Source organism: Somniosus microcephalus, chromosome 12 (assembly GCF_052327205.1).
Source record: "Somniosus microcephalus isolate GS21.2 chromosome 12, FLI_Smic_1.0, whole genome shotgun sequence".
In the NCBI taxonomy this organism is placed as follows: domain Eukaryota; kingdom Metazoa; phylum Chordata; class Chondrichthyes; order Squaliformes; family Somniosidae; genus Somniosus; species Somniosus microcephalus.
In genome coordinates this window covers 29,112,901-29,135,862 of record NC_140998.1, presented here as the reverse complement: position 1 = coordinate 29,135,862, position 22,962 = coordinate 29,112,901, and the positions used below count along the sequence as shown (strand labels likewise).

At 46.4% G+C, this 22,962-nt stretch overlaps 1 protein-coding gene across 1 annotated transcript in view; it reads left to right on the top strand.

The window, feature by feature from the left end:
- Positions 1 to 22,962, top strand: part of LOC147109099 (latent-transforming growth factor beta-binding protein 2-like) — an 817,740-nt gene that overhangs the window by 563,568 nt on the left and 231,210 nt on the right. The window contains exon 18 of the mRNA XM_086002712.1: positions 2,081 to 2,209. Within this exon, the coding sequence (XP_085858838.1) occupies positions 2,081 to 2,209 (129 nt within the window). The remainder of the gene's footprint in view (positions 1 to 2,080; positions 2,210 to 22,962) is intronic.

Genomic DNA, 22,962 nt, shown 5'->3' with positions numbered 1-22,962 from the left:
ATATTAAATTGCAAGAATTACAAGTAAATCGTTGTTTCACCTGGAAGGAGTGTTTGGGGCGTTGGACGGTGGGAAGGGAGGAGGTGAAAGGTGTTGCATCTCTTGCAAACCTTCTGGTTATCATACGTTTTTTCATCATAATTGATGTACAACAGCTTGCATTTATATAGGAACTTAGGAACAGGAGTAGGCCATTCAGCTCCTATGAGCCTGTTCTGCAATTCAATTAGATAATGGCTGATCTGTACCTCTACTCCACCTTTCCTCCATATCTCTTGATACCCTTACCCAACAAAAATCTATTGATCTCAGTCTTCAAAATTTCAATTAACTCTGCATCGCCAGCCTTTTGGGAGAGTTAGTTCCAGATTCCACTACACTTTATGTTTAAAAATGCTTCCAAATTTCACTCCTATATAGCGCATTTAACATAGGAAAAAGTCCCAAGGCACTTCACAGGAGCGTAATCAGACAAAAATTGACGAACAAGCCAATGAAAGATATTAGGGAGAGTGACTATAAGCTTGATCAAAGAGGTAGGTTTTTAAGGATGGTCTTAAAGGAGGATAGAAAGGTGGAAAGGTTTAGGAAGGGAATTCCAGAATTGGGGATGCATAAGAGGCCATGGAATGATTTAAACACGAGGAACGAAAGCTTTATATTTGAGGCCTTGAAGGGATGGACCGGGTGCCAATGTAGGACAGCGAGCACAGGGGTAATGGGTGAGCGGGACTTACTGCGGGTTAGGATAAAGGCAGCAAAAATTGCTTAATCCTTTTCCTTGGCTAAGTATATACAATCTTGTATTTTTTTTAAGAATCACATTCTGTAAAAGCAAAGTATACCTGTGGAATTATCAGAATGCAACATGTTGAAATATTTTTCATTATTTTTATTTTACTTGTGAAGTAGGTAAATTATGATATTTCTGATCTCTGTGGTTAGCCTAATTTATAATAATGATATGAAACTCTTGATTCAACTCCTAAATTTGTAGCCTGTGGTTATAGTTGCTATTTGTTACACTATTTTCCCTTTTTTTTTAATTCATTCACGGGATGTGGGCATCGCTGGTAAGGCCAACATTTATTGCCCATCCCTAATTGCCCTTGAGAAGGTGGTGGTGAGCCGCCATTTCAGAGGGCAGTTAAGAGTCAACCACATTGTGGAACAGACTTCTGAGTGACAATTATGTAGCCTACAGGAATCCTACTTTAAGTTATGTACTAATTACCAGTAAATTATCTCTCCAGGTTATTTGTTAGTTAACGTATGACCAACCATACAATGTCTGCTTTTTCTAGGATTTGGATACTAGCTAACAGTGGCATAGAATTACAAACGTGTTATGTAAGGGTAGTGTTGTTTGGATCTATGAAACTGTAATTGAGTCCCAGTGGACTCATCGAGTGGTGAGATATTACAAACAGTGGGTTTCTGTAATCCAACCAAACAGTTTGTATTTTAAGATCTGGACATAGAACCATTTTCCAAATAAGACTCTGCTGTTTTGCTGCAGTTTGACATGTGATCCGAAGAAAAAAAATTTACAATTATATTTTTAGTGCAGCTGTTCCAGTTTATATTACTGGATTTAAGGGGAAATTGATTGTTGCTTGGCTGGAAAAGCAAACTATATACTGTAGACGACTGAAAAACAGTCAGAACAGAAAATGCTGAAAATGCACAACAAATCCATCAACACCTGAAAAGAGGTTATTGCAGATAGATACCCTTTGTCAGAACTGAAAGGAAATAGTTGGGGTTTAAGTGATGAAAGCATTAAATATATTCAAGAAGGTGTTAGATATATTTCTTAAGGCTAAAGGGATCAAGGGATATGGGGAGAAAGCAGGGACAGGGTACTGAATTTGGATGATCAGCCATGATCTCATTGAATGGCGGAGCAGGCTCGAGGGGCCGAATGGCCTACTCCTGCTCCTATCTTCTATGTTTCTATAACTGAACCTACATTACTAGTAAACTTACATTGTGCTATATATTACCAGTCCATGACTTTGTTCTCTTTTTCTGTGTTTGAATCCACTTGCCATTGACCTCTTACCATTTGGATCTGAAGATATAAACGAATGTGAAGAGGACCCATGTGAGGGAAATGGCCATTGCATTAATATTGTGGGCACATACTCCTGTTCCTGCTTTTCTGGATACACATTAGTCATTTTGCAAGACAAACGGAGCTGCCAAGGTTAGTACTCAAATTTTGTTAACAAAGTTAAGCATCAAAGCTAAGGTATCCACATTTCTGGGTTTTTTCCAACATAGTATTAACTAAAATGCCTCTGTCAAGAAATCCAGCCACAGGTAACATTTACACTTGGGTTTTTCCTAAAAGGCAAACTCAGTCAGATTACCTGGCAGAGAATGAGAACACTGGCATATGTCTCATCCTCTGTTACACAACTATGTCAGTTGGGAAGTCGATGAAGCAGCTCACTGACAGAATCTATACCAATCTCCATGGCCTGGACTATTCCACAGTTTCTCCCCAGCCAAATCTTTGATTAGAAAATAGAACTTGTGTGGGTCCATGTATGGATGCCAAAATGATGTAAGTATGTAAAATTAAAAAGTCACAAGGTAGGTTTTCAACACATAATCTAAGCTGACACTCTAGTGCAGTACTGAAGGAGCACTAGATTGTTGGAGACTATACTGTTTGGTTTTGAGCTGCTAGTGCAATGTTTCCTGAAAGTGTTATCTGGTTGTTCAGTGTCTTTTTTTCCAATTTGTTGAACATGTGTGTTGCAAAAGGACATTAGGATATTCAAACTGTTAGCGTGCAAGTGCAAAATATGCATGTTATCCCATGACGAATGTAAATTTGGCTAGGTTTCATTAAACAAAAAGAACTATTGTGTTCATCGTTGAGTGACATTTGGAGTAAACACAATTTAACTACATTTTTTGAGTAATAGCGACTCCAAAAATATTGAAAAACATTAGGGTGGATTTTCCAAGTTCTCACCCGCAAGTGCTCATCAAAATCAGTGGACGGAAGATCACAGGCATTGAGTTCACAATTTTCCATTGCAATATGACTCATAGTTGAGCACAGATTATGTAGTTTGATCACGTGCAGTGTACCATTTCCCAGGATGCATCCATACCATTTGGTCAGTTGAACTGCTGATTGTTTTGCTTTAGCTTCTATCAGTTTCTGCTCTGTTGTTTTCCAAAATCATATGAAAAAAAGCTAAAGGACAAATTTCAAAAATGTGTTTTGGTAATGTTTGCATTGAGCATTTTTTTTAAACAGAAGCTGTGTGTATGAGAGAAAAAAATTACAGGTTGTTCTGATTACACACCTATTATAGCTTTTATTTTGTGTTTCTGTAAATTTTATAAAGTATTTTAAACTGAGAGAGAGTGGGGACAATTTTTGTCATCTTCGCGCACCATTTTTTTTATCCAGCTGGCACTCAGTCTTTAAGGAGCCTTTGTGCTAGTTGCGATCATTTTTTTTTTGCCCTAAGCTCTCATTCACACCCGTGGGTTGGCAAATAGAAATCCTGCAACCTGACAAGTTCAGAAGAGGAGGAGGAGTTGCGGAGGTATGCTGGGGTAGTCAGGCTACCCGAGAGCTGCTCTGTGCCATCGTGTTGGCACTTGCAACCCCGCATCTGTTGAGAGAGCGTAATATAACTCATTTTAGCAGACATTTGTGTTGGCGGAGATGACTTTTCCCAAATAATCTGGACTTGGGTTTCAGGGACACAGTATCAAAACTTGCAACTGACACAAAATGGGAAGCCTGGTTAACAAAAAGAGGATTGTAAGTGATTTCTAGAGAGCATAGGCAGTTTAGTAGATTAGGCAGATAGATGTCAGATGAAATTTAATGCGGAGAAATATGAAATGATACATTCTGGCAGGAAGAGTAAGGAGAGGACACTAAATGCCAAAACTTTAAAAGGAGTAGAGGAGCTGAGATGCATGGGGGTCAACCTATCCATATCATTAAAAGTGAGAGGATATGTTGATAAAGCTGGAAACGAGTATATGGGATCCTCGAATTTATAACTAGGGACCCAAGAGTACAAAAACAGAGAGATAGTGCTAAACCTGTACAGATGTTGGCCTCAGTTAGAATATTGTGCCCATTTTTGGTTAACTTATTTTAGGAAGGAATTCAAAGCCATGAAAAGAGTGTAGAAGTGACTTACTATACTAGGGATGAGAGGCTTTAATTATAGGGAGATACTGGAGAAGAGGGCAGGGAATGGGATTTCTTTTAGAAAGCTGGCACAGAAATGCCTCCTTCAGTGCTATAAAATTCTGCTGTTGAGTTCCAGAGACTGATGAGAGCATTGACAAAGTTGAACCTAGAGATGATGAAGATGTGAATGAGGGTTTCAGTGGCGGTGGGAGTGAGTTAACTACAGATGAGCGTGATAACTGAAGATGTGTAAATAAGTGGTCTTGTTGATGGGCTAGAATATGAGGTTTAAAGTTTAGCTCAGGATTAAACAGGTTACTAGGGTTACGCACTGTCACGGTGGCATAGTGGCATAGTGGTTAGCACTGTTGCCTCACAGCGCCAGGGACCCAGGTTCAAATCTGGCCTCGGGCGACTGTCTGTGTGGAGTTTGCACATTCTCCCTGTGTCTGCGTGGGTTTCCTCCGGGTGCTCCGGTTTCCTCCCACAGTCCAAAGATGTGCGGGTTAGGTTGATTTGGCTATGATAAATTGTCCCTCAGTGTTAGGGGATTAAATACGTGGGGTTACGGGGATAGGGTGGGATATGTGTTGGTGCAGGCTCGATGGGCCGAAATGGCCTCCAACTGCACTGTGGGGATTCTGTGATTCTGTGACTGTCCTGTTTAACCTGAGCAAACAGCAGGGCAGAGAGATAGAATCAATGGGTAAGGTGTGGAGCGCTTGTTGAGAACATGATAGGATGGTTTCTATCCTGTCAGTGTTTATTTGAAGGAAGTTCTGGCTCATTCTATTTTTTTTAAATCCTGGATATTAAATTGAGAAGCATGGCTATCTTATGAGTTTGTTCTAAGGCTACATTTATCAAGGATTCAACAATGTTGTGAAGTTTGAAAGGTTTATAACAACACACAAATTTTGATATTGGAGTGCATTGTTGAATTAATTTACTGTAGGGCATTCTTTTTAAACAATAATAAAGGTTGTTTCAGGTGCATGTGCACTGGGATAGACAGTTATTCTGTTTTTATTCACTATTTACTATGTTGTTTCCCTAACATCTGTTAATTATCACTTAAACATACAGGGACAGAATTTCTACAGCCTTTGCTCCAGGGAACCAGCAAAATCTGGGCAGGAAACAGCACAAAATAGATTGGGACCCTATTACACTGAGTCCCAACTCCTTTAGCACCTGTCAAAAATACCACTGTAATATTTCTTTTCACTTGCACCCTAGCACTTGGTGTTTTTATGTAGAGCATTATTAATGGACACGAAGGGGCGATTTGAAGCTTAAGCCATTTTCCATAATGATTCCATTAAGGAAACAGGTATTTTTCTACTTAGGACAATTTGAGAATTCCTTTTAAATGTTGGACTGGGATTGTGGATCCATTTACGCTGCGGCAAGGCACCACAGCAATTTCACTCCCCCTCACCAATGGACTGCATCCAAGTGGTGCTGTAAATGGTTCTGGCGTGCACCAAAAATGGGCTGGGGTGAAAAGTGCAAGTTATAAATGAGCAGAAGTCCTACCCCATCATACTTAAATCAGCAGAATGGGACCTGATTAAATTCAGCACCATAATAAATACATGCCAATCATCAATCATTCATCAGGGAGATCATTTTATACACAGCGTGCACTGTGTGTTGCCTCTGCTTGGATACCTATCACTGATGTGAGAAAACAAGACCCAAAATAGGATAACATTTGTACCAGGGAACAAACAAAACAACAAAATCTAACATCGGCGGTAGGAAAGATAATGGAATCCTACTAGAGGAGAAAATAGAAAAACATTGTGGTAAACCACTGTTATTGTTGTTCACCGTTGTTGTTGTTGTTGCACACTGTTGTACCTATGCATGCCTCAGCATGTCTCTGCTGGCTCCGCCCCTGGCTCCACCCACAGGCCCAGGTATAAAGGTGACTGCTCTGCAGCCCCCTGCCTTCTTGGAACCCAGTCAACCACGAGAGGCATGCTCTGTTCTTTGCTAATAAAAGCCTTTTAGTTACTCTCCTAACTCTCCGTCTTTTATGAGTAATTGATAGCGCATCAATTTTATTAGCAAAAACAAAATGTTGGCAACAAACGCTGAGCAGCAGGCTGCTGCACCAAACGCTGAGCAGCAGGAGCTGCTGCGAGCCCTCAGACCAACATGCCTGGACCTAGACCCCCAAGAAGCGGGTTCGGCTACCAAATTCGCGCATTGGCTGCGTTGCTTCGAGGCTTACCTGCAAGCCTCAACTGTGACCCTGGACGAAAACAAGCTGGAAATCCTGGCCTCAAAGGTGAGCCACCAAGTTTATACAATAATCCAGGACGCGACGACCTACGCGGCGGCTATCGATCTGCTAAAAGGGCAATACGCACGCCCGGTAAATACGGTCTATGCCAGGCACCTCTTAAGATCCCGCAGACAGCAGCCCGGGGAATCGGTGGAGGCCTTCCTACGGGCACTACAGATACTCGGCCGAGGCTGCGATTGCAAAGAAGTATCAGCCACAGCACACATGGAGGGACTGATCCGAGATGCTTTCGTTGCGGGTCTAAGGTCCGACTACTCCCGGCAGAGACTGTTGGAAAAGGGAGAAATGGACCTGAGAAAGGCAGTGTCCCTCGCGCTCTCGCTCGACGCGGCCCACAGGAATATGGACGCCTTCTCCCCTAACCGCTCCGCAACGTGGACGCCACAACCTTGGGTCATGGGACCGCCACCTTCAACTGCTGCTGCGATGTCCAAGGCACAGAAATGCTATTTTTGTGGCCAGGCAAAACACCCCAGAGCACGCTGCCCAGCGAGAAACGCTACCTGCTCCGGCTGCAGGAAGAAAGGACACTGTCAGCGCCTGCAAAGGTAAAACCGCTAACGCCAGCAGCGCCGCGTGTGAACCGTGGGGGCAGCCATCTTGTCCACCATCTTGGGCTCCCCCAGCCGCGTGGGGATCGGGATCATGGGTGCCGCCATTTTGTCCACCATCTTGGACGTCTCCAACTTCAACCACGGGGGACCCGGACTCAACCACCGCCTCATCTGACGACCACATCGACTCGCTCGACCATACGCTGGCCTCCGTGACGCTGGACCAATCTCTCCCTCATCAACTGTCCAGGTCCATGATGGACATTACGGTAAACGGCCGCGCCACTACCTGCCTTTTTGACAGCGGGAGCACGGAGAGCTTTATCCACCCCGACACGGTGCGCAGTTACTCTCTCCCGGGCCTGCTGACGCGCCATCGGATCTCTTTGGCTTCCAAAGCCCAGTCAGCGGACGTCGGTGGCTACTGTGTAGTGACCCTTTCAGTACGGGGCACAGAATACAAAAATTTTAAACTTCTGGTCATGCCACATCTCTGCGCTGCCGTTCTACTGGGGTTGGATTTTCAGTGCCACCTTAAGAGTGTCACATTAGCGTAAGATGGACCCCTCCCCCCACTCACAGTCTGCAGCCAGCAGCTTTTAAATCGCCCGCCGCGCACCATTTGCAGCCTCTCCACCCTTAAAGTCCCCCCCCCCCCCTTGTTCGCTAACCTCACCCGCGACTGTAAGTCCATCGCTACCAAAAGCAGGCGTTACAGTGCCGGGGATAGGAGCTTCATTAAATCCGAGGTAGCGAGACTCCTGAAGGAAGGGATTATTGAAAGTAGCACCAGCCCATGGCGAGCACAAGTGGTGGTAGTGAAGACTGGCGAAAAACAGCGCCTAGTTATTGACTACAGCCAGACGATCAATCGCTACACCCAGCTAGATGCATACCCACTCCCCCGCATATCTGACATGGTCAATCAGATAGCACAATACCGGGTGTTCTCGACGATTGATCTGAAGCCGGCATACCACCAGCTCCCCATCAGGGCTGAGGACTGCCAGTACACAGCTTTTGAAGCTGATGGTCGTCTCTACCACTTCCTCAGAGTCCCCTTCGGCGTCACCAACGGGGTTTCAGTCTTCCAACGGGAGATGGACCGGATGGTTGACCAGAACGCGCTCCAGGCCACTTTCCCCTATCTAGACAAAGTCACCATCTGCGGCCACGACCAGCAGGACCATGATGTTAATCTAGAGAAATTCCTCCGTACGGCCCAGCGGCTGAACCTAACATACAACAAGGACAAATGTATGTTTCGTACCACACGCCTTGCCATTCTTGGCTGTGTAGTGGAGAACGGAGTCATCGGCCCCGACCCCGACAGGATGTGCCCCCTTATGGAGCTCCCCCTCCCCCACTGCCAAAAAGCACTGAAGAGATGCCTAGGGTTTTTCTCATACTATGCTCAGTGGGTGCCCAACTATGCGGACAAAGCCAGACCCCTCATCAAGTCCACCTCCTTCCCCCTGACAGCAGAGGCCTGTGCAGCCTTCACTCTCATAAAAAGAGATATTGTGAGGGCCACGATGCACGCAGTGGCTGAGTCCATCACTTTCCAAGTGGAGAGCGACGCATCCGACTTTGCCCTAGCTGAGACCCGTGGCCTTTTTCTCAAGGACCCTCCAGGGCCCCGAGATTCAACACTCCTCTGTCGAAAAGGAGGCCCAGGCCATTGTGGAAGCTGTGCGACATTGGAGGCATTACCTGGCCGGAAAACGATTTACCCTGCTCACTGACCAGCGTTCAGTAGCTTTTATGTTTAATAATAAGCAGAGGGGCAAAATCAAGAATGACAAGATCTTGAGGTGGAGAATCGAACTCTCCACCTACAATTACGATATCTTGTACTGGCCCGGGAAACTCAATGAGCCCCCAGATGCCCTATCACGTGGTACATGCGCCAACGCGCAGGTTGATAGACTGAAGACCCTCCACAATGACCTCTGCCACCCGGGGGTCACCAGGTTTTTTCACTTCATCAAATCCCGTAACCTGCCCTACTCCATCGAGGAGGTCAGGACCATGACCAGGAACTGCCAAATCTGTGCCGAGTGCAAACCGCGTTTTTATAGGCCAGACAGAGCAAGCCTGATCAAAGCCACGCGCCCCTTTGAATGGCTGAGCGTCGATTTTAAAGGGCCCCTCCCCTCCTCTGACCGCAATGTGTACTTCCTCAACATAATTGACGAGTACTCCCGTTTCCCATTTGCCATCCCTTGCTCAGACATGACCAGTACCACGGTCATTAAATGTCTGAATGACCTCTTCGCCTTGTTCGGTTTCCCTAGCTATATTCATAGCGACAGGGGCTCATCCTTTATGAGCGACGAACTTCGTCAGTACCTGCTCGCGAGAGGTATTGCTACAAGCAGGACCACCAGCTACAACCCCCGGGGGAATGGCCAGGTGGAAAGGGAGAATGCGACGGTCTGGAAGGCAGTCCTTTTAAACTTGAAATCTAAAGGCCTTCCGACCTCTCGCTGGCAGGAGGTCCTCCCTGCGGCGCTCCATTCCATTCGGTCACTGCTCTGTACAGCCACCAATGCCACCCCTCATGAGAGAATGTTCTCCTTCCCCAGGAAGTCCACATCGGGGATCTCGTTACCGACATGGCTGACTTCTCCAGGACCCGTCCTACTGCGGAAGCACGTGAGGTCCCATAAGACGGACCCCCTGGTCGAGAGGGTGAGCCTCCTCCATGCCAACCCTCAGTATGCTTACGTGGTGTACCCGGACGGGCGGGAGGACACAGTCTCCATACGAGACCTCGCACCTTCGGGTGCTCCCGAAACACCTCCTTCGCCACCCACCACTACCCACGCCTACCCCCAGTACGCTTACGTAGCGTACCCAGACAGGCGGGAGGACACAGCCTCCACACGAGATCTCGCACCTTCGGGTGCCCCTGAAACACTACCATTGCCATCCACCACTACCCACAACCCAACCCCGCTAGACGGCATGCCGCAGCCCCAGGACCCGTCATTGACCACCCAACCACTCAATGAGACGCCTGATTCAACGTTGGATGCTGCACCATCACCGCCGCCACCACGACGATCAGGACGGCATACAAGGCCACCTGATAGACTTACTTACACGAACCTTTAGTACACTTCACCCCACCGGACTCAATTTTAAACAAGGGGCGAATGTGGTAAACCACTGTTATTGTTGTTCACCGTTGTTGTTGTTGTTGCACACTGTTGTACCTATGCATGCCTCAGCATGTCTCTGCTGGCTCCGCCCCTGGCTCCACCCACAGGCCCAGGTATAAAGGTGGCTGCTCTGCAGCCCCCTGCCTTCTTGGAACCCAGTCAACCACGAGAGGCATGCTCTGTTCTTTGCTAATAAAAGCCTTTTAGTTACTCTCCTAACTCTCCGTCTTTTATGAGTAATTGATAGCGCATCAAACATCTAGGCCTAGATTTTCAGTGTGCCGTGAGGCGGGCTTTTAGGCGTGCAGGGGGGCTAAAATCCCGAATTCGGGGGTCCCGACACCATCCCGCCCAAAACCCGCCTCCACGTAAGTTTCAAAGGAGGCGGGTACCCACCCTGTACTGGGACCCGCCGACCCGAGGCGGGAAGGGATTAGTGCCAATTAACTGCCTGTTAACAGGTAGTTAACAGGCAGTTTTTAGCCTAATCCCTATTTTGAGGGGTGTCGTGTGGGATTCCTGACGGCTCCAAACCACGCCAGGTTAGAGCAGGCGGGCCGTCGGGTTGAAGGACTTGGAGGGGTCGTGATGTCGGTGTTCAGGTGAGTGATGGGTGCATGAGTGCAAAGGTAAGTGTGTTTGGTGTGTCTAAAGTGTGTAAAGAAGTTTAAATTACCTGTACTTACCTTAACAGCCTTTCTTCCTCTAGGCGTCGGGAGTCCATCACTCAGCCGGCACTGAAAGCAGAATGGCTGCGATCTGTCAAAAGTGACAGCCTGCAGCTTTGAGTGCCGGTGAGAGTTCTAACTGAGTCTGCGTAGAAGGACTCAGGTTAGAAGTCAGACTGTCAGTGTTTGACAGCTTCAAACAGCTGTGAAACACTGATATTTCATCTGTCAGCACATTTTGACAGATGAAATTTCAGTCTGTGACGTCACCTGTTGCCGGTTGGCCCTTAATTGGCCTGCTGAGCCCGCTGGGCGGGCTGAACAAGGTCAATCAAGGGAAAATCGCGTGGATTGGCCGGACATCAATGGAGGCGGGACTAAAACCCGAAAGTTGTAGTCCCGCCTCCTTCCCGACTGCTGAATTAAAATCCAGCCCCTAGAAACCAAAAATATAATAATGAATAGTCAGCATGGATTTCAAAAGGGAAAGTCTTGCTTGACCAACCTCATTGAATTCTTTAAAGAGGTAACAGAGTGAGCAGACAAGGGTAATGTAGTAGAAGTAACATATCTAGATTTCCAAAAGGCCTTCGATAAGGTACATAATAGACTAATGGATAAGGTCAGAGAATGCAGAGTCAGGGGACAAGTAGCAGAATGGATAGCTAGCTGGCTGCAAGACAGAAAGCAGAGAGTAGGGGTAAAGGGTAGCTATTCAGAGTGGCAGATGATGAGAAGTGGGTTCCTAGAGGGATCAGTGCTGGGACCACTGTTGTTCACAATTTATATTAACAATTTAGATTTGGAATCAGAACTACAATTTCTAAATTTGCAAATGACATCAAATTGGTGGGGGATGGTCAATACTGAAGAGGACTGCAACAAATTACAAGAAGACATTAATAAACATGCAGAATGGGCATATAATTAACAGATAAATTTCAACATAAATAGGTGTGAGGTATTACATTTTAGTTAGAAAAATAAAGTGACATATTACTTGGAAAATAAGAATCTAATGGGGTAGAGGAGCAAAGGGATCTGGGAGTACAAATACACAAATCACTAAAAGTAGTGACACAGGTTAGTAAGGCCAGAAAAAAGCAAACCAATCATTAGGGTTTATTTCTCGATGGTTAGGGTTTATTTCTAGATGGATAGAATTGAAAATTAGAGAAGTTATGCTAAACTTGTATCGAACCTTGGTTAGACCACACTTGGAGTACTGTGTAGTGCAAAACTAGGGGCTATCAATATAAGATAGTCACCAAGAAATCAGATAGAGAATTCAGAAGAAGCTTCTTTACCCAGAAAGTGGTGAGAATGTGGAACTTACTACCACAGGGAGTAGTTGAGGCGAATAGTATAGATGCATTTAAGGGGAAGCTAGACAAGCATATGAGGGAGAAGGGAATAGAGGGTTATGCTGATAGAGTTAAATGAGGAAGGATGGGAGGGGGCCCAAGTGGAGCATAAATGCCGGCATGGACTGGTTGGGCAGAATGGCCTGTTTCTGTGCTGTATATGCAATGTAATGCTTCGTAATCATTATAGAAAATAGCTCCTTAAGCTTCAAATCACCCCTTCATATCCATTAACAAGGCCCCACACTCTAAACTATAAAAATAATGGATACACGAGGCAATCTCATTTTCAAATTCATATGACAATAATATGTCAGGTTTGTGTCACCATCTGATCCCTTAAAGAGACGAGAGCCATATAATTATTGTATGCAACACCTTGCCTTTATATACGCCTTTAACATAGTAAAGCATACGAAGGTGCTTCAGAGACGCAGTCAGACAAAAATGGATACTTTACCAAAGAAGGAGATATTAGGATGTCTAATAACCAAGAATGACTGAGGATAACCAAAATATTGGTCAAAGAAGTAGGTTTAAAGGAGGAGAATGAGGTTGGAGGGATTTAGGGTGAGAATTTCAGTGGATGGAGTCTTGACAACTGACAGCCAAGCCACCAATGGTGAAGGAAGGGATGGATGCATGAGGCCAGAGTCAGAGAAATGGAGAATTCGGGTGGTGGGCACTGGGGGTTGTAGAGCTGGAGGAGGTTACAGTGATGGGAAGGGACAAGGGCATGAGGGATATTAACACAAGGAATAGAATTTTAAATTTGAGTCATTGGAGGATGGGAAGCTAATGTAGGTCAGCAAGTACAGGAGTGATGATTGAGCGGGACTTGGTGTGGGATAGAGTACAGAGAGCAGAATTTTGGATGAGTTGTAAGTTTACAGAGTATAGAGGTGGGAGGCTAGTAGGAGAGCATTGGAATAATTGAGTTTGGGGGTTAAAAGGGCATGGATAAGAGTTTCAACAACATATGGGCTGAGGCAGGGGTAGAGGTGGCCTTTGTGATGGAGAGGATAAGGAGTCAGCTTGGGGGCGAATAATAACAACAACTTGCATTTAGATAGCGCCTTTAATATAGTAAAACGTCCTAAGGCGTTTCACAGGAACATTATCAAACAAAATTTGACACCAAGCCAAGGAGATATTAGGACAGGTGACCAAAAGCCTGGTCAAAGAGTTAGGTTTTAAGGAGCGCCTTAAAGGAAGAGAGAGGTTGAGAGGCAGAGCGGTATAAGGAGGGAATTCCAGAGCTTAGGGCCTAGGCAGCTGAAGGCAAGCTGGAGCGATTAAAATCGGGGATGCACAAGAGGCCAGAATTGGAGGAGCGCAGAGATCTTGGAGGTTTGCAGGGATGGAGCAGGTTACAGAGATAGGGAGGGGCGAGGCCATGGAAGGATTTGAACACAAGGATGAGAAATTTAAAATTGAGGCATTACTGGACTGGGGACCAATGTACATCAGTGAGCGCAGGGATGACGGGTGAACAGGACTTGGTGCGAGTTAGGATACGGGCAGCAGAGTCTAGGCTGAGCTCAAGTTTATGGAGAGTGGATGATGGGAGGCCAGCCAGAAGACCGTTGGAATAGTGAAGTCTAGAGGTAACAAAGGCATGGATGAGGGTTTCAGCAGCAGATGAGTTGAGACAGGGACAGGGACTGGCGATGTTTCAGAGGTGGAAGTAGGACACAGTGACTGTGAACAGTCTAGTTAAACCTAAGGCAGTGCGGAGGGTGGGAGGTTTTGCTTGTCCACCGTAACTTTGGTATAAGAGCCAAAGAAACTTGCAAGAGTGCAAAGCTTGTGGCGGTGGCTGAAGTCGGTGGCTTCGGTCTTCCCAAAGTTTAACAGATAATTAAAAAGTGGAGGTAAATTTCAGTATTTTTTCCTTGCAATGGAAATAGAATTAACTTTACATGGTTTAGGATGGCATGTATTACAATGGCAGAGATTTAGGTTCTAACACATACAAGGTTATGTAACCATCATTGCTGTAATAATGAGACGGTTCATGCTGAGCAGACAGCTGTTTGTATCCAAGATGTAGACTGTCTTTAAAGCTATGCCAGTACATTTAATTATAATGCAAAGACGTTCAAGAGAGATTACATCATGTTTTAATGAAGGTAGTGAATTAGAAAATGATTGAAGTGAAAATTTATAGGAATGTTTTCACGGAAACACGTGCAACAGCACTCCAAACAGAGAGCTATTGTGGGAATAACCCCAATGAACCTTTTAAGTACTGAATAAGTTTCCACCTTGCAGTACATAAAAATATGGTTTTCATCACCTAAGAATGATATTCTGCAAATTAAGGTTTATTTTTGTACAAAATGTTTTTGATGAGAAAAATGTGATTATAATGTATTCTACAAAGGAAAAGAAGGGGATTAAATGAAAGCCATTTTACCAATAAAGTAAATATGCTTCATATTTTCATAAGTCGGACTCTTTCTTGGAAATGAAAGAACACCTTATAGACCCGATCGCGGCATAGATGTTTAGTGATCTCTTTGTGAGGCTGCGCTGCTGGTGTGGAGCCTTTCTAGCAGCAAGTGTGAATCTACGAGTCGGCGACAAAATTAGTCTATGGTCCCGTTTGAATTCAGTCACAATGCATAAGTAGTTTTTAAAAAAGCTGCTGTTCAGAATCTTGTACCAAGCTTATTTCAATATAGTGTTGCAAATGTTGTCAGTCATAGGCTTGAGAGAAAAATAATTCCAACTTAAACAGTGCTGTGATTGGTTCAGTTTGTACAGGAACTCAGTTTGTGCAGAGCTGAGTGTCTGTTTAAATCTGATAGTGAGATATTCGAAATCCTGGAAACACATTTCTGGGATACAAAAAGTCAGTTTGAATACAACTGATTCCTGAAAGAACTTCGAAAAACAGTGCCAATTAAGTAGGCTCTCACAGTGATAAGAAATGCAAAGAAAAGTAGCAGTACCCCTTAAAAGCTATTCACAAGCAACATAGTTCTTAGAGTTGCGGGGTTGAATTTCTACGGGGGCTCTCCTGATCTTCAGCTGTTTTTCCTAAGTTTCTTAGGCTCTTAATACCAAAGTAACGGTGGACAAGCAGAACCCCCACCCCCCGCCACCCCCTGGAAATTTACCCCCCTGATCTTTTTATTATTTTGTCCATCTTGTGTAAATATATAAAATAACAACAGAAAATGCTGGAAAAACTCAGCAGGTCAGGCAACATCCGTGGAGAGAAATTTGAGTTGACGTTTCGGGTTGGACCCTTCTTCAAAACTGGAAAGAAAAGAAACAACGGCAGGGCTGCGATCGGACAAAAGAATAAAAGAAACAAAAGAAGTAAAAGAGATTAGAAGCTAGACGAGATGGTAATAGGCTGGGATTAGGTGTAAAGTGTACTGGCAGGGCAAAAGATAGCTGCCAGGTGTGAGAGAGAAACAAAAGGAAAAGGGGGGGGGGGGGAAAGGAGTGGAACAATTACAAGAGAAAATGAAATGGGGGCCGATAACTGATATGTTATGGCTGTTACTTGTGTGCTTGTTAATCTTTCATAAAATACATCCACTTGATATTTTAAAACAAAAATGAGATGTGACACTCTACCACTTTTGAAAACCAAAGTGAGATCTTATGGAAGCATAAGTAAGACCAGTATTAGACAGGGTTTTCTGCTTAATATCCCAGGCATGTTACCAAAAGCTACCCCCTGTTTGCCCAGCCATAGCCACCTTTTGGGCATTGCCTTGCCAGGGCCATCTGTAGCTGAGTGGGAAGATTCCAAGCCCCTAATAACATGCCTTCCCCTCCATGTTCCAATAGTGAGCCAGGCTGACTGGTCAATCATCAACTATACTCTAGGATACAGCCCGCTTCATGCATCGGATTACTGAGTCTGCCAAAAAGGATTGGCTTGATTCCAATTTCACGGCTAGGCAATTCATTGTACAGCCACCTTGGCACCAAAAACATCCCACTTACTTTCCCCCAAGGATTATAGTCACTAGTTGGTCATGAACCAGCTGACAAGTTCCCATTTTCAGGGTTTTTTCATCAGCTCTATGACTGACATTGAATTGGAATTTGAGTTAACCTTGTGACATGGGCTGCTAATTGCATGGGAGATAGAAGACAGAGAGTTGAGATAAAGGGAATGTCCTTCCTTTCCTTAGGCAGTCCCTCTGAACCGAGGATGACTTGCTTCCACATTAAAAATGAGTTCTCAGGTGACTGATGAGTCCAATGCGGGACCTACAGTCTCTGTCACAGGTGGGGCAGACGGTGGTTGAAGAGACGGGTGGGTGGAGTGCTTGAGTTTACGTGCGCTCCTTCCACTGTTTGCGCTTGGCTTCTGCTAGCTCCCGGCGAAGAGACTCGAGGTGTTCGGCGCCTTCCCAGATGCTCCTCCTTCACTTTGTGTGGTCTTGGGCCAGGGATTCCCAGGTGTCAGTGGGGATGTTGCACTTTTTCAAGGAGGCTTTGAGTGTGTCCTTGAAGTGTTTCCATTGCCCACCTGGGGCTCTCTTGCCGTGTCGGAGCTCCGAGTAGAGTGCTTGTTTTGGGAGTCTTGTATCGGGCATGCGGACAATGTGACCCGTCCATCGGAGCTGATCGAGCGTGTACTCTGATTGTAAGGAGTGGTGTTCCCCAGGATCTGTTCTGAGGCCTCAGCCTTTCACCATATGACTTGGATGAAAGTTCCTTTAAGGCTGCCACCCAAAATGTTAGTTTACAGTTTTTTACTTAACTAAATGTGGAATCTGGAGGCGCAGGAATGCTATATATGGCTCCAGATTGAAACATTGGGCTGCAGCAGGCCCGCGCTCACCTGCTTCTAATTGCCTCCTCCCCCTCCAGGACTTAGCTTAGGATCTTGGCTGACATCCCAATATGCATTCCCCTGGCAGTTCCCATGATTCACTTGTGCTACAACAGCCTTATTTGAAAAAACAAGAAAAATCTAAGTATGCCTTTTGGGGGAAACCAAGGCTATGCTCTCATGACAGTCAAAGAACTCGGGAGCGGCGAAGTATGGTCCATGCATCCACCAGAGTTTTAATGGACACACCTTCAACATCCTAAAAAAACAATTCCATTGCTTGTACAGATTAGGGAAGCTCTAGCCCAGCCAAGGCCTGAAAGACTTTAGATGCCTAATTTGTTCTCCACAAGTTTTCCATGAAAAGGGGCCTAACAATGGAGCAGTTAGGAGAAGAAAGATGGCAAGAAGCCAAAGAAGATAAACCAACCACAAGGGACCTGATTTACAAGCTGCTCAGGCTGCTGGGGAGCAATTTTCACTTAATTTTAATCTCATGCCAAATCAAGCTTTTCCCTAATGCACCCTATTGTATATCAGCATTATTTCTCCCCAAAAAACTTGAACTGGCCTCAGAGCAAACAAACTGTCAGCACACATTCTGCTATCAGCCAATTCAACTTTTATTACCTCTAACCATAATGGGTGTAGCAATCTGATTCTCCATGTGGCTAATCCAGAGAACACAGAATGCTGTATATTGGAGCCAGGCCTCCATAGAAGTAGTCCATGCATTCCTGAGAGAAGCTGTGCCTGAGCTTAGAACCTCAGCGAATGGGTGCTCTGATGCTGAGGGCCACATTCTCCATGGTGCTCTGCAGTGCAGTCAGGTGGTCATGCAGCACTGCCCAGGTTCTGGTTGTGGACTCCTCCATGGACATCCCCAAATTGTTCCGGCTATGTAACACAGTCTTAAATTACTTCAAAGTGCTCATTGTGCTACCTAAAGAAATTTGTAAACAGACTCTGAGATTTAATCAACTGAAAGCTGCGAGCTAGCCACTCGGCCAGCAGATTCTATCTCTCTCAACTCTATCTGCACTTTCTGTCATCACTTTTAGTTCCAGTTTTTCACAAGTGCTTCTTCCTGTGAATCACTAATAGATCCCCTCCCCTTCCCAAAGTCAATAGACCTGTGCTGGTGCTTGCCACTGTAGATGCAGGTGGTGCTGGATGCTGAGATGTACTAGGCCAGGGCTGTACAATTGAATGGGCCAGCTTCACCTGGAGGAGCAGAAAACATACTTTACAATGCTTGCAGTAATGCACCCCTGAAATCAAGAGATTGCATTGTGAGCCACTGAAATGTTGCAATGTGGGTCTGTGTGTGAGGAATTGAATGAGTAAATAAGGAGGTAGACAATGAAAAGCAAAAGATATCAGCTATGAGTGGGGGAAGACCTTTGAATTCATCCTCCACCATTTCATCTGGTGCTGCTATGCCCATAATGTTGGAAGCCCTCCCTCATAAGGGATCAGAGGTCACCGCTTTGGTGATCTCCCTTCTGTCTGCATGTGCTGCCTCCTGTTATGTGCTGCCGCCTTCTGCAAGGAGATATGAAAGCAACATATATAAAGAGAGGATTGTGAGAATAGATGTCATGCCAAAGTGGCCAGGACAACAGCCGCATTATGTGAGCTTGTGAACATGCAGCTGTAAGTAACCTTGTGCTGCCATCGTACTTGGCCCATTTAATGGCCAATACCGTTAGCATTGCGCTATGGCAACATGGCCCATTGAAACCGAAGAAACTGAGCATGCCTGTGTATTTACAAAGATCAACAGTTGGCAAAGTGCCCTACGTTCTCTGTCTGTGATGCTGTACCAAGTTTACAATCAGAAGAAATCATAAAGATTGGCAAGACAACTTCTTAAGGATTTGTCACATGTGCTCACTTACATTTGTAACCTTCCATCGGCCATAAAATGTCTTCTATTTTCAGATTCAAATCACAGGTGAGACTGCATTGATATGGCTCATTATCTCCATCCATCCTGCTCTAGATGTACTTTTCCTTGCTCTGTGACCTTCTCCTTTAAACCTTTTACTGCAGAATCTCCTGTAACAGGATTGATGAATGCTCCAATGTCCTCCGAGCTGCTTTCAATTGTTAAATGTGAAGCCCAGCTTTAAGGGCAGCAAGCCGTCCTTTTAACTGCACCCCAACAACACTGATGTGCTCCCAGTGCATCATATTCTACACGCTGGGAGCGGCATCAAATATTCCAATGATCTGACCGTGCATTATGGAGGTCAGCTCCTTTGTGCACAGGTGTGCAGAATGCCTGAGCAGTGCTGACGCTGTGCTGGGACCGTATTATTGGCCCTAGTATCATGTAATTAATTTTTTGTAATTAACAGGAACATCAAAGAGAGATTTTCCTAAACACATATTATTTCAATATAGACTAGGCGAAGTTCACCAACTAAAAATGTTCCCCTTAGGTTTTCATTCACCTCTTATACTCTGCTAGTTTACCCTGTATGCGTGCCAGCTATTAATTCTGTTTTGTACCAAACTAGTTGGGACTGAATCAAGTTGTTGTCAAGTTTTTAAAAAATACAAATCCATGTTCTAATCCAATTATAACATGGATTTGTATGTGCTCCGAAGCAAAGTAGCTAATGAGTAATGTAAAGTGTATGGTACCAGTGAAATATATTGTTTGCCCTATAATGCATTGCAGCAGGACAGGCAGATCATTGTTCTTTGCTCATGACCCAATCAGGCAGATTGACAGATTATGTTGTAAGATTACTGAGTGTACATACAGATCCAAAAATAAACATTATTTGCTGTGCATTCCAGTTGCTGGCTTCTTGCATCGAAACATATTATGATTTGTAACAGCGGGAGTTAGTTAGCATCAGCAGGATGCAAATTGAATCTGTGCCAGTCATGTAAATGTAAATGGAGTATTAGTGTTTGGATGTGCTGAAAAATCGCACATCAAATACAGTTGCTGTGAAAGATACTGCAATACCAACATTGAAAATAACAACCAAGGAGAAGAACTTGCATTTCTATAGCACCTTTCACGATCTCAGGACGTCCCAATGCGCTTTACAGCCAATGAAGTATTTTAGAAGTGTAGTCACTGCTGTAATGTATGAATCAAGAGTAATAGGGTAGAATGGCTGGTCTTTTTTTGAAATCCAAGACACATCCAGGCCAAATCTGAATTGCTAAAGGGTTTTAACTCCTCCAATTTAGTGGCAAAGCAAAAAACTGGCTTAGTTGAACTCCACGATCCCAAAATTCTGATGTAAATCTGGTGAATCTATCTGGGGAGTGGGGGCAGAATTTGGAACTTAAATTGGATTTTCAAATGATGAGTTCAGGGCAGGATAACGTCCTAAGTCTTAAATTCTATAATTTATACCCTAAGAACTGCCCATCTAACTTATGCTATTATAAAATAGGAGTGAATTTGAACAACATCTGAGCAAGGTTGAGGCTAATGCTGGAATCAAAAAACTGAATTCCTCTGTTTCATTGTGCTGTTACATAGGAACTCATAACTTTACTTTGGCTCGAGCTTGTGTCACATTTGTTTGTTCTTCAACTTTGAGACTCTTAGCTTCATTTGGAAGTCTTCCCCAAGACTCTTTTTTGTTTATGAAATTTTCCTAAGTATACTATTACATTGCAGTATGGATTTCCTGAACTACATGCTCCTCTTTATGATATACTAGCTAGGGGTGCCCGGCATTGCCAGGGCAATTTTGGGCCGCGCGGTCTCCCTGCCCCTGTCTGTCCCCTCTCTCTGTCCCTCCCGCTCCCCCTCTCCTCTCCCTCCCTCCCCCCCTCTCTGTCCCTCGCTCCCCTCTCGCTGCGTAGCGCATGAGGCCCGGTGCCGTTGTAATACCGGCCGTGCGGGGCCGAGCGCTTCAGGCCCGGCCGGGCTCTCGGGCCGAGACGGACCCCAGCTGAGCTCCCCCGCGGGTGGCATGGTTGACGGCCGGCCGCTGCCGCTCCACTGCCCGCTGTGTGTAAACTCACCTGCCGCTCCCGGAGCCGCAATGTGGGGGTTTGTTTGGCTGTCTGTGGGGATGAAAAAAATGGTGGCGAAGTTTGGGGAGACTGGAGGATTAGGTCCCGCCCGTGACGCACCAATTGGTCAACCATCAGGTCACTGAACTGTAGGATTGGTCAACCAGCACGTCACTCAACGCTAATGAGAGGTAGGATTGGTCAACCGCTAATTAGCGGAGTTTTGAGGATTTTTCAACGTTTTTTGTATACTGTCCGAACAATCTTTGTCTGACCAAAAAGTAAATATGCCTATGAGATTCCCTTAATGATAAGCTTTCTTTTGATATAACATGCGTGAAGGTACGCTCTATAACTTTTGATTGTATAGCCGGACAGACAGACAGACAGACAAACTCTTTTTTTATATATAAGCTGGAGTGCCCGGCGGTGCTGAGGCTTTTTGGAGGGCATGTTGTTGTTGGAAGAGAGAGAGAGAGCGACTGGGGGGAAGAGAGAGAGCGACTGGGGGGAAGAGAGAGAGCGACTGGGGGGAAGAGAGAGAGCGACTGGGGGGAAGGGAGAGAGCGACTGGGGGGAAGAGAGAGAGCGCGACTGGGGGGAAGAGGGTGAGCGACTGGGGGGAAGAGGGAGAGCGACTGGGGGGAAGAGAGAGAGCGACTGGGGGGAAGAGAGAGAGCGACTGGGGAGAAGAGAGAGAGCGACTGGGGGGAAGAGAGAGAGCGACTGGGGGGGAAGAGAGAGAGCGACTGGGGGGAAGAGAGAGCGCGACTGGGGGGGGAAGAGAGAGAGCGACTGGGGGGGAAGAGAGAGAGCGACTGGGGGGAGAAGAGAGAGAGAGAGAGACTGGGGAGAGAAGAGAGAGAGAGAAGAGAGAGAGAGAGAGAGAGAGACTGGAGAGAGAAGAGAGAGAGAGAGACTGGGGAGGGAAGAGAGAGAGAGACTGGGGAGGGAAGAGAGAGAGAGACTGGGGAGAGAAGAGAGAGAGAGAGAGAGACTGGGGAGAGAAGAGAGAGAGAGAGCGACTGGGGGGAAGAGAGAGAGCGACTGGGGGGAAGAGAGAGAGCGACTGGGGGGAAGAGAGAGAGCGACTGGGGGGAAGAGAGAGAGCGACTGGGGGGAAGAGAGAGAGCGACTGGGGGGAAGAGAGAGCGCGACTGGGGGGAAGAGAGAGAGCGACTGGGGGGAAGAGAGAGAGCGACTGGGGGGAAGAGAGAGAGCGACTGGGGGGAAGAGAGCGCGACTGGGGGGGAAGAGAGAGCGAGGGGCGGGGGAGGGGGGAGGAGGAGGGGGAGTGGGGGGGAAGGGGTGAGGGGGGGAAGGGGGGGAGAAAGGAACGGGGGGAGCCAGCAGACCCTCTCCCCTCTGCCAGTGTTGAGAGTTGCGCTGCCGGCGGCGGTTGGAGAAGGCTAGGCCCTGGGGCACCCGCACTGACATGGCCCAGCCTAGTGCAGCACCCCGGTCAGCCCGAGCTCCGGAGCTGCCATTCGGCCACAGGCCACAAAGCACCGGAGGCCAGCGCCGGCAATGGCTCCGCGGAGCTCCGTGCCGCCCCACGCACTGACATGGCCCAGTCGAGCGCAGCGCCCCGTCAGCCCGAGCCCCGCCCCCCGCCCTCCAGAGCCCCGCCCTCCTGAGCCCCGCCCCCCCGCCCTCCCCTCCCCAGGCCGGGCCTGAGGCGGCTTGAGACGGCCGATTGCAGCTGGCCAGGCCCAGTTGCCGGGGTAACCCTCCTCCCCTCTCCGCCCTCCTGATCTCCGGGACCAGGCCTGGGCCTGAGCGGCTTGAGACGGCCGATTGCGGCTGGCCGAGCCCGGTTGCCGAGGTAACCCTCTCCGCTCCCCCTTCCCGCTACCCCCTCCCCCTCCCCTCCAGAGCCCCACCCCACCGCTAACCTGCTCGCTTCCCT